This window comes from Hippocampus zosterae, chromosome 2, assembly GCF_025434085.1.
Source record: "Hippocampus zosterae strain Florida chromosome 2, ASM2543408v3, whole genome shotgun sequence".
Classification (NCBI taxonomy): domain Eukaryota; kingdom Metazoa; phylum Chordata; class Actinopteri; order Syngnathiformes; family Syngnathidae; genus Hippocampus; species Hippocampus zosterae.
Genome location: NC_067452.1, coordinates 4,329,097 through 4,341,859, shown reverse-complemented (window position 1 = coordinate 4,341,859; position 12,763 = coordinate 4,329,097). Strand labels below are relative to the sequence as shown.

The window sequence follows — 12,763 nt, the reverse complement described above, 5'->3', positions numbered from 1 at the left end:
AGGCAGAAAAAAAGAGTAAAATGAATATGATTATTGAAATTAACTCAAAATACGATAGTAATAAATAAAATGGTACAGAGTAGTATTTGAACCTGTGATGATAAAACTCATGTTGGATACACGCTTCGGATGCTCTGTGAAATTAAGCAACTGGCATTTAAAAACACAGTAAAGCAGCTCGCGTTGGCCTGCAATCCGCCTCATTCATTCGGTATTTAATTTAAAAAATACATTTTTCTCGAGAAAAAATGGTTTCTGGCTAGACTAAACATGTCTAGTTTAATATAATACAGCGAGCCAGAGCACTGGTTCATTTGTCTACTTATTTCAATTCGGTATGAGTACAGAAACTAACAATTTCTGTCTCATTTTTGCCGAAATATAAACCACATAAATTCAACGCGACGCGGCCTTGCCGTAACCGCCTGAGCGCAAGCCATGTGCGTTGTTCCTAAATTGCTGTGTTCGTAGTTTGCCATTGTTTCTTCGTGTAGAAAAAAAACTACATAAAGCAGCTTTAAATTAAAACCAATTGACGGCCTAGAGTTTACAGTACGCCGCGAGTAACAAGTCCTTCGGTGCTCAGTACGCAGATTGTTACGACGACACTCGTATTCGCGGGTACGCGTCTCTCGACAAAGAAAGGATGATTACTTACCTGAGCATTCTCATTCTGACGGTGGTGCTCCCGGTTAGGGGCGAGTCTTCTCCGTGTTTTCTCCATGTCGTTAAAAAGCCAAATGGTGTTGGTTGTCCCGGTATAGAAATATAAATGGCTGGAGTGCGCCGAAAAGTATCGCGCGAAGACAACGCTCCTCCAGCCTTTGAAGCCAACCGCTTCTTAATTGATGCGAGGGGGAGAGTGGGGGGATGGGCAGAGTGGGGGGATGGGCAGAGCAGCAACTTCGGAGCGAAAACTCTACTTAAACATGATTAACCCTTTCATGGTCTTTTCACTTTAACGTTTCATATAACATAATCAGAAATTCACACAAATTCTTAAACTACATAAAGTATTGTAACAACAGTCTTCTCCGTGTTTTCTCCATGTTGTCAAAAAGCCAAATGGTGTTGGTTGTCCCGGTATAGAAATATAAATGGCTTGAGTGCGCCGAAAAGTATCGTGTGAAGACAACGCTCCTCCAGCCTTTGAAGCCAACCGCTCTTAATTGATGCGAGGGGGAAAGCGGGGGATGGGCAGAGCAGCAACTTCGGAGCGAAAATTCTACTTAAACACGATTAACCCTTTCATGGTCTTCTCACTTTAACGTTTCATATAACATAATCAGAAATTCACACAAATTCCTAAACTACATAAAGTATTGTAACAACATTTCAAAACACTTTAGTTATTAATTTATCAATCAAAGAAATTAAAACAAATAAAACACCTACACTGTGTATGCAATGCTCTGCTTCGGTTATTACAGTTTGGGATATTGTCAAAGCTGTTCCATATTTATGTTTGTCCATTTTTCCTACTTCCAAGACTACAACTTCACTTCAACAAGGTGACCGGCTCCCTTCCGCATCCAGCATTTAACAGTGCTGCCATTGAAACCAATATACCACGAAACTGTCAGAAGGGCTCAAGTTGTAGTTTATCAATGTAGTCATCCAATAATACTGAAATAACAACCTATATTTCCAACCTGCCTTTCCAAAAAGATGTGAAATGTTTCTTAATTTAATACAGGGGTCTCACACTCACGGGCTACAAGACGCTAATTTCAGGCCCCTCACCTTGATGTGAAACTTTGCGTCAACGAAGCGAGTCTCCACTTTGTCCCCCCCCCCCCCCAGAAACCAAATATGTGTCACACCCTAATTACTGTCCATTGCATTCTTAAGTACTCATCAACGAGTGGGTACTTAGCCACTGACAAAGACGCAGTTGTCCTGCACAATCTCTAATGTAGACATCTTTTTTTTTCAAACCAAAAGTTCATTTTTACAGTGTAGCCATGTGAAAAGCTGTTCTAAAGGACATGCATGGATGATCAACCATCCATACTGACACTCACACCTAGGGACAATTTAGAGTGTTCTATTATTCTTTCATGCATGTTTTTGGAATGTGGGAGGAAACCAGAGTATCTGGAGAAAACCCACACAGGCCCGGGGAGAACATGCAAACTCCATACAGGGAGGCAAGAGCCAAGATTGAAGGTTATCAGAACCTAGCAAGGGGCCGGTTGCGATTTGCTGTTGTAGGAACTGATTGACTAAAGGGCCGTTCACATGGCACACATTTGCTCCGGCGCTGCAACGATATATTTTGTTGCGATATATTTTGCACCGCAGCAAATTGTGTGGAGCGTTCACACGTACAAAGCCGCTTCACACGGCAGTTTCTGCAGCGGAGCAAAACGACAGAAAACAAACGAGCTGTCGTGTTGGTTCTTTTTAAAACGTACTGTATATACACAACTCAAGCGACTACTAGACCGGCACGTCCTTCTCCTTCCCGGTTTCCATGCCTTCTGCTCGAGAGTGACCACCCAAGAAAACGTAAATGAACGATGACTTCAATGACACTCAGAAAAGCAAACACTAATGCACCAAACTGAAAATCAAGAGAGGAAATCACAAAATAAATTCTATGGGGGTGGGGGGTTGTGAACAAACAACAAAGGAACAAACAACTCCGAGACAGGGGGTTCGGTACTCCATACCCACGAAGCACACCCCACAGAACTCCCCGGTCTGCCAATCCAGAGGCACTCTCCCTGTTGACCACGCGATGTTGCAGAGGCGTGTCAACCAGGACAGCCCCACAACATCCAGAGCCTTGAGGAACTCCGGGCGGATCTCATCCACCCCTGGGGCCTTGCCACCGAGGAGCTTTTTAACCACATCGGTGACTTCAACCACAGAGATAGGAGAGCCCACCTCAGAGTCCCCAGGCTCTGCTTCCTCCAAGGAAGGCGTGTTGGTGGAGTTGAGGAGGTCTTCGAAGTATTCTGCCCACTGGTTCACAACGTCCCGAGTTGAAGTCAGCAGCGCCCCATCCCCACTGTACACAGTGTTAGTGGTGCACTGCTTCCCCCTCCTGAGACGTCGGATGGTGGACCAGAATTTCCTCGAAGCCGTTCGGAAGTCGGCTTCCATGGCCTCACCGAACTCTTCCCATGCTCTGGTTTTTGCCTCGGCGACCACCAAAGCTGCGTTCCGCTTGGCCAGTCGATACCCGTCAGCTGCCTCTGGGGTCCCACAGGCCATAAAGGCTCGATAGGACTCCTTCTTCAGCTTGACGGCATCCCTTACTGCTGGTGTCCACCAGCGAGTACGAGGGTTGCCGCCACGACAGGCACCAACCACCTTACGGCCACAACTCAGATTGGCCGCCTCAACAATAGAGGCACGGAACATGGTCCACTCTGACTCAATGTCCCCCGTCTCCCCCGGAACATGGGAAAAGCTCTGTCGGAGGTGGGGGTTGAAACTCCTTCTGACAGGGGATTCTGCCAGACGCTCCCAACAGACCCTCACAATACGTTTGGGTCTGCCAGGACGGACCGGCATCTTCCCCCACCATCGGAGCCTCCTCACCACCAGGTGGTGATCAGTTGACAGCTCCGCCCCTCTCTTCACCCGAGTGTCCAGAACATGCGGCCGCAAATCCGATGACACGACCACAAGGTCGATCATGGAACTACGGCCTAGGGTGTCCTGGTGCCAAGTGCACATGTGGACACCCTTATGTTTGAACAAGGTGTTCGTTATGGACAGTCCGTGACGAGCACAGAAGTCCAATAACAAAACACCACTCGAGTTCTGATCGGGGGGGCCGTTCCTCCCAATCACGCCCCTCCAGGTCTCACTGTCATTGCCCACGTGAGCATTGAAGTCCCCCAGTAGAACAAGGGAGTCCCCAGCAGGAGTACTCTCCAGCACACCCTCCAAGGACTCCAAAAAGGGTGGATATGCTGAGCTGCTGTTTGGTGCATATGCACAAACAACAGTCAGGACCCGTCCCCCCACCCGCAGGCGAAGGGATGCAACCCTCTCGTCCACCGGTGTGAGCCCCAATTTACAGGCACTGAGCCGGGGGGCAACGAGCATGCCCACACCTGCTCTGCGCCTCTCACCGTGAGCAACTCCAGAGTGAAAGAGAGTCCAACCCCTCTCGAGAGAACTGGTACCAGAACCCAGGCTGTGTGTGGAGGCAAGTCCGACTATATCCAGTCGGAAATTCTCTGCCTCACACACCAGCTCGGGCTCCTTCCCTGCCAGAGAGGTGACATTCCATGTCCCAAGAGCTAGCTTCTGCAGCCGAGGATCGGACCGCCAGGGTCCCCGCCTTTGGCTGCCGCCCAGCTCACATTGCACCCGACCCCTTTGGCCCCTCTCATGGGTGGTGAGCCCATGGGAAGGGGGACCCACATTGCCTCTTCGGGCTGTGCCCGGCCGGGCCCCATGGGTGTAGGCCCGGCCACCAGGCGCCTGCCAACGAGCCCCACCTCCAGGCTTGGCTCCAGAGGGGGGCCCCGGTGACCCGCGTCCGGGCAAGGGAAACCTAGATCCATTTATTGTATTCATCATTGGGGTCTTTGAGCCGTGCTTTGTCTGGCCCCTCACCTAGAACCTGTTTGCCATGGGTGACCCTGCCAGGGGCATAAAGCCCCAGACAACTTAGCTTCTAGGATCATTGGGACACACAAACCCCTCCACCACGGTAAGGTGACGACTCACGGAGGGCCCCAGAAAATCCAATTCATTTTATTCTGCTTTGGACATTGAAACTGGAAAATATGACTTGCATTCAATAAGTAAAGAATTCCAATTCCAAGAAACCAAGAAACGATTAAATTCCATATTAGAGTTTGGAATTATGTTGCTTTAAAAACAATTGTAAATTTTTAAGTCAGTTTAAATATACTGTGTGTGCGGTTGTGTTTGTGAACATATATATAATTTTATTTGCTGTAATTATTTTAGGAGTATGTGACATTGGTGATCCTCGTTACTCAAATACTGTATGTAGATGTTGCTCAAAATTGATCATGCTCGCCTTCACAGCAGACCTCAAAGTTCAAAAAGGCTGTGGCAATTTTGATAATTGACTTAGTCATTGGCCATGAAGAGGAGCGGCTGTTACCTGCTCCAAAACGAAGTTTTTGCAGCACCCCTCCCCCCAGACATGAGTTTGTTTACATTTCAATTAGCAGAGCTGCGCAGAAGCCAGCCACAACGCTTTGCAAGAAAAAATGAGTTAGGTACTGTATTGCAGAAGTGTTCCCAGCATATCCAATTTGTTTCATTCTGATTTGGACATTTCAACTGGAAAATATGACTTGCATTCAATAAGTAAATAATTGTTTCATCTAAATTCCATATTAGAGTTTGGAATTCATTCATTCATTCATTCATTCATCTTCCTAACCGCTTGATCCTCACTAGGGTCGCGGGGGGTGCTGGAGCCTATCCCAGCTGTCTCCGGGCAGTAGGCGGGGGACACCCTGAATCGGTTGCCAGCCAATCGCAGGGCACACAGAGACGAACAACCATTCGCACTCACACTCACACCTAGGGACAATTTAGTGCTTCAATCAGCCTGCCATGCATATTTTTGGAATGTGGGAGGAAGCCGGAGCACCCGGAGAAAACCCACGCAGGCCCGGGGAGAACATGCAAACTCCACACAGGGAGGCCGGAGCTGGAATTATGTTGCTTTAAAAACAATTGTAAAATTGTAAGTCAGTTTAAATATACTGTGTGTGTGCGGAGTATGTGACATTGGTGAGCCTCGTTACTCAAATACTGTATGTAGATGTTGCTCAAAATTTATCATGCTCGCCTTCATAGCAGACCTCAAAGTTCAAAAAGGCTGTGGCAATTTTGATAATTGACTTAGTCATTTGCCAGGAAGAGCAGGGCTGTTACCTGCTCCAAAACGAAGTTTTTGCAGCACCCCTCCCCCCAGACATGAGTTTGTTTACATTTCAATTAGCAGAGCTGCGCAGAAGCCAGCCACAACGCTTTGCAAGAAAAAATGAGTTAGGTACTGTATTGCAGAAGTGTTCCCAGCATATCCAATTTGTTTCATTCTGATTTGGACATTTCAACTGGATCATTATGATTTGCATCCAGTAAGTAACAACAGTAAGTATTCTTTAGTAGAAATCATGGTTGCGTTGCTCAATCAGTCTTGATAACAGAATTTCCTTATGTGGGACATGACTATGGTACACGTCCTTTATGAACATGCAAGTATGTTAACAAAATACATGTGTAAGAACACATGCAGTCAAATGCAAAAATATATGCCCCAACAACACAAATAACACAAAAACGGCAGTATACAGTACAGGTATATGAACAAAATACATTATAACAAGAGTAGTCACAAAATGAGGGCTCTTTGCGACCTTTGAGACCTATAACAGCTGGTGGCTTTTCTTTCCAATCTCTCACTATCTCAAACTTGACCTCCCCTCGATCACCACCCAAGACAGCGTTGCTCAGCTGTCCAGAACCTAGGCTGTGTGTGGAGGCAAGTCCGACTATATCCAGTCGGAACTTCTCTGCCTCACACACCAGTTCGGGCTCCTTCCCTGCCAGAGAGGTGACATTCCATGTCCCAAGAGCTAGCTTCTGCAGCCGAGGATCGGACCGCCAGGGTCCCCGCCTTTGGCTGCCGCCCAGCTCGCATTGCACCCGACCCCTTTGACCCCTCCCACGGGTGGTGAGACCATGAGAAGAGCTTTAAGCTAGCATTTTCAAATTCTGATTAGAGTCGGCATACTTGAAACATGCAATATTCCACAGTATTTAAGTTTGAGTCATTCGTGTGGACATGCAGCAAGGTCATGAGCAATATTTCTTCTAATTTTCCATTTGTAATAGCATTCACACAAACTGCCTGAGTATTACTTGGACCACGGTGAGCAAAATCAAACAAGCGTTACACCTGTCTAAAACCTGAGATCACAAGTTACATGAAGCAGATATGTTACAAAACAAGCAAAAATCAAACCACTGAATAGAGAGTTGTAACATATATACCAGCCCTCATTCGTTACTTTTATTTTAGCATGGGTCTTTTCAAGAATAATCAAGTCTCAATACAACCTGTAGCAATATGGTCCCACACTGCCTACTCATTAATCATGGAAAGCATGTCATTTAGTTAAACACAAACATTTCTAGTCTCCTGTCCACCGAAAAGTGTGAAAGAGGTTTAAACAAACAAAGAGGCTCATTTAAGGGGCTCGTAAACTATGTCCACATATGGTTTTCGTGAATTAAGCGGTCTCAAGGGGTGTTCACACGGCAAAATTTGGTCCGGTGCTACACCGGGGCTGCCCCAGTAGAGCGTTCACGCGTGCAAATTAGCTCCGGTGTAGCCCCAGAAAACAGCTTACACCGGACCAAATTTGATCCACCACAGGGAGGTGGTTTAAAAATTAGCTCCGGAGCAAAAGCTCGTTTGCGCAGCAGCACCGATGTAAATTTGCACGTGTGAACGCAACTGGGTTAAATTTGCTCCAGAGCAAATGCTTGTGAAGAGTTTACGTACGGCGAGAATGCGTTGCTTTCACGCTCTGTCGGACTGCATGTGTTTGTTTAATAACGACACAAGACTTAGCTGGTAACATCTGGACTGTCTCGGAGTTGTTTGTGTAGTTTGTTCCTTTGTTGTGTGCTCACAACCCCCCACCCCCATATAATTTATTTTGTGATTTCCTCTCTGATTTTCTGTTTGGCGCATTACGTGTTTGCTTTTCTGAGTGTCATTGAAGTCATCGTTGATTTGCGTTTTTCGGGGGCGGTCACTCTCGAGTAGAAGGCACGGAGACCGAGAAGGAGAAGGACGTGCCTGTCCAGTAGTCCTTGAGTTGTGTATACGTTTAAAAAAAACAACAACACGACAGGTCATTTGTTTTCTGTCGTTTTGCTCCGCTGCAGAAACTGCCGTGTGAACGCAAGTGGGGCTGCACGACGCTGTGCCGGTGCTGACATGCTCAGCGGCTTTGTTCGTGTGAACGCTCCACACATTTTGCTGCGGTGCAAAATATATCGCAACAAAATACATCGGTGCAGGGCCGGAGCAAATGTGTGCCGTGTGAACACCCCTTCAATGTTGCCTGCAGCTGCGCGTTGTGCGCGCCAGCATCACCGTGTGCGGCTGGGAGCACGAGAGCTACGCAAAATTGCTCACGAGCACAATTTAGAGGGAACATTGGTCATGCGGACATTTGGCGACTGATTCACAGCCTCTTCTAAGGAAAACCATGCCTGCAAGCTGAATTCTCGCAGTATTTGTGAATTCACACCAACTCCAGAATCCATCCAATAAAATAAAAATATGTGCCATCCTATTGTCAATCCCCATGATAAGTTATTTTATGATAAGATATTTGATTAATTCGGCTTGATGCACTCAGCAGGAGTTGGCCACCATGTGCAAACACGATGCCGTCTCTCAACGGCTTTCAATTCTCGCACACATTTTATTCATAAACTCCTGTATGTAAGTGTTCTGCCCACAGTAAAAGTTTCGGGCCATTTCATTAATAGAAATCGTGTTTAGAATATTCATTTAGTTATCGCGGTGCATTGTGGGTAGCAGACGCCGTGTTGGTAGCAGACTAATCGTTCCAGAAAGCCCGATTGTGGTCGTTGCAACTGGTCCTCCTGAGTTATATTCCTTTCGTTTCACCTTCGAAAGCAATGGCTGTAAGTCTGCTTGTGCTTAGAATTATTTAGAAATGTGTTTCGGAAATCGTTTTTCTTCAATTGTTGTCATTGAAACTCGCTAGCTCAGAGTACAGTACTGCTAACGACATAGCGATGATGCTAAATGAATGCTAACAACATAGCGACGATGCTAGGTCGGTGCTAGCGAGCTAATTAGCATGCGAAAGAATCGCGAAAACGCCTTGTTTATCGTTGTTTGTCACACTTCGAGCTGCATTTATGTCTTTGTTTAGTACCAGATGATTTGTGTTGTATTTATGTACACGAGGTTAGTGTTTAAATCTGTTCATTTCAGTTTCACTCTACATTTCATTGAGCTGATGTCACAGTTGTTCACTGTATGTGTACACATTGAAGAGATATGTCAGATCGTTTTAAAGTGCTATTTTCTTTGTCCAATTGTAATGGTCAGACAGTTTAAAATTATGCTAAATGCAACGTTTATTTGTGCCTCAACAAAAACAACTGATGAAAAGTGGCTTTAACGAGCCTCGAACCTCTCTTTTTTGATGTAATACATTTTTCTACTTGTTTAAGTACAGTACTTTTGGATCTAGACAATGTAAAATGTAATGTAGACAAGAAAAAAATTCTATGTCCCTTCATTGCGTTCTATTGAATACAATTAAAGTTTTGCAAAAATGATGGTGGATTTTGGGTAGGACTGAGGCTTTACTTAATTTGGGTACTGTTATTATTAATTGCATTTCCAATTTTAATCGGATACATTTAACCAAATCACATGGAAATAATAGGAGTCCAACACAAACTCAGAACAAACACATTCAATAAAATACATTCCTCACAAAAAAATTGAATTCACATAACTTGTAAAGGTCTTTGAAAAACAAACAAAAAAAGCTATGATGGCCAGTCCCTCCCACACCCTCCAGCCCGCCCTGACAGCACTTGGTAGCTCCTTCAGCCAGAGACTGTTACACCCGCGCTGCAAGAAGGAGAGATACCGACGCTCGTTCCTACCGACTGCTGTCAGGCTGATGAATAAAAAATAACAATCATAATAATAATAATAATTAAATGATGTGAAGGAAAATTGTAAATAGTACTGCGATTTATCCATTTAAGATAAGATAAGATATCCTTTATTCGTCCCACAATGGGGAAATTTACAGCCTCCAGCAGCAAGAATGTATGTAGAAAGAAGAAAGGAAAAAGAGAAAAAACCCCAAACATCTTTCAATTAAATACAATATGAACACAAATGGATAAAAATTATTATTTTGTGTTCATATTGCATTTAATTGAAAGATGTTTGCTGTTTTTTTCTCTTTCTTCTTTCTACATACATTCTTGCTGCTGGAGGCTGTAAATTTCCCCAGTGTGGGACGAATAAAGGATATCTTATCTTAAATAACTATTTCTCAAGGTGGCTCTTCAAAGAGCAGCAAGGGGATTTGTCATTTATAATTTTGGTCCAGTACCAAATTTCGACACTAGTTGAAGTAGAGAGCAAAAAGTGTGAAATTGTTGCAGTACCAAATTTTGACACGAGCTGCAGTAGAGAGCAAAAAGTGTGAAGTTGGTGCAGTACTGAATTTCGACAGAAGCTGCAGTAGAGAGCAAAAAGGGTGTGAATTCCCGGCGAAAAATTCTCAACATGGACCCATTCTGGGGACCTTTGGGGAAAAGCACAGGGTACCCGTTTTGGACACTTTGGAGTTGATTTAGAGGGTGTCAAAGTGAGGACCGGCCAAAATGTCCTCACTTCGTCAAAATGTCCTCACTCCGTTGGTTAAAAACTCACGCCGGTCCTCACAATGTAGTGAGTACAAGAACACACACACACACACACACACACACACACACACACACACACACACACACACACACACACACACACGCACGCACACGGGACATGAAGCTTTCTATTTTTTATGGAGCTCTGATCTGATAGTTATGCAAATTTTTAACCTTTGCTAACTGGGTTGTAAAAGTAATAGGTAGAGTAAATATTTAGATTACAAATATTAATATTATAAATAGCCACGAAGGGCGGTCCCGTGGTCCAGTGTCTAGCACGTCGACCTCACAGTGCGGAGGTCGTGGGTTCGATCCCGGCTTCCTGTGTGGAGTTTCCATGTTCTCCCCGGGACACTTCTGAGAGAGAACATGAACTACAGAGGGAACGATGAAGACGCAGTTAAAAGTTAAATGACTATAATTTTTATTCTTAACATTATGCACAGATTAGGGCGTTTACATGGAAAACGCGTCTCGACTAATTTCTATTTAAGAAATTTCTTCCAGAACCAATTAATTTTGTAAGTAGAGGCACCATTGTACCAGGGATGATTTTGATGCCGCCATGCCTAGAGTCTTATGGTAGTTACTTTGTTTCTGGATGTGTGAAGGATGTTGTCTGCAGACAGCGTAATGATAACCGCGTCATTAGGAATGTTAACCATTGTTCCTCAGATTTTAATTTCAATTAATTGCCCAGCCCTACTTTGTACTGAATTAGAGTTGTGCGACAATTGAGACAAAGGGCAAGGGAGTGAAGAGTCCGACTGATGAAGTTAATTTCTTGTCACCAACCTGCTGTTCTTGACACGGCGTGAGGTGTTTAATACACCGCCTCATTCGTCATTGCCCCCACCCCCTTTTTTTCTTTTTGCTGTGTCGTAGATGCGAAAACAGAAGATCAGCCAATCTCAACAGAGAACCTGCGCGAGTCTCTGAAAAAAGAGCTTGAATTTTATTTCTCCAGGTAAGAGTTGAGATCAGTGACATCATTTGAAAATAGATGTTATTTAAAAAGAACTTGGATCCAATACTAATATATTTTAAAATGTTTTAACATTTAGAGAGAACCTCTCAAAGGATCTGTACCTCATGTCCCAGATGGACAGTGACCAGTTTGTCCCAATCTGGACCATTGCCAGCATGGATGGCATCAAGGTTCTCACCAGTGACATGGAACTCATTTTAGATGTATTGAGATGTAGGTGGCATGTTTCAGTCGTTTCATGATGAGACGTTTGTGAAGGAACATTTAAATTGACAATGTATCTCTCCAGCATCACCCATGGTACAAGTGGATGAGAAGGGGGAGAAAGTGCGCCCCAACCACAAACGGTGTATTATCATCCTGCGGGAGGTCCCGGAGACCACTCCTGTTGAGGTAAATGGCACTTCTCAAGAGAAAAGTGAAACGGAGATGTTTTAGTTTTGCAACATGAGATGACGCCCCCTCGTAACCTTAATGTTTTTCATCCCCTTCCTTTGTTTTTGAAGGAAGTAGAGTCGCTGTTCAACAATGGCAATTGTCCAAAAGTGATAAGTGTGGAGTTTGCACACAACAACAACTGGTACATCACATTCCAGTCAGACACTGATGCTCAGCAGGTGAATACATACTCTTTTCTCTCTTTGCATATCTGTTTTTATAACTACCGCATAGTGTTCTGCCATGTGAATAAAAATGTATCTTAATTGAGTATTTTTCCTTAAAATGACATGATTTTTATGGCTATGTTCATAATCGTTCCTCTAAATTTCTAAAACTAATTTTGTATAGAAAACACAATGAAATGTATAAAAGATAAAATAAGACCAGTAATATTTTTTTTTAAATCACAAAATTCTCCTGTTAAATTGTCACCTTTCAAATTATCTGGTAGTATGCCTAGTTTTCAATGACTGTTTCACCGTTGTGTACAAAGTAATTTAGTGTAATGTACAGCAGCATATATTGCCATCAATGACTAGTTGCGGTCTATGTGAAAGAAACATTCCGAATGTTTTACACTACTTATTTTTTTCCCCAAACCGATATCACTCTTTGGGTACTCACAGATACAGACTTACAATACACGACTTGAAAAAAGGCGGCCTCACATCGCAGTTTGCGGCTCAAAATGTGGACCTTGCGCCTTATGTGGACACTTTTTGGTTGGTGTCACGGGAAGCTAACAGAAGTGTGGAAGCCTTCCAGATTAAAACGCAAAGCCGTCGTCGTAACACAGACCTTGCTTTCTGAAAATGCTCGGTGAAGTCACAGTCAAATTTAACACTCCGCAAATCATTGACAAATGTCAAT

At 44.3% G+C, this 12,763-nt stretch overlaps 1 protein-coding gene across 2 annotated transcripts in view; it reads left to right on the top strand.

Annotated features, from left to right (window-relative positions):
• The window catches only part of LOC127596355 (la-related protein 4), a 58,506-nt gene that overhangs the window by 30,514 nt on the left and 15,229 nt on the right, over positions 1–12,763 (top strand). For both annotated transcript variants that reach the window (XM_052058740.1, XM_052058738.1), the window contains exons 4-7: positions 11,350–11,431; positions 11,529–11,665; positions 11,742–11,845; positions 11,959–12,069. In XM_052058740.1, the coding sequence (XP_051914700.1) occupies positions 11,350–11,431; positions 11,529–11,665; positions 11,742–11,845; positions 11,959–12,069 (434 nt within the window). The remainder of the gene's footprint in view (positions 1–11,349; positions 11,432–11,528; positions 11,666–11,741; positions 11,846–11,958; positions 12,070–12,763) is intronic.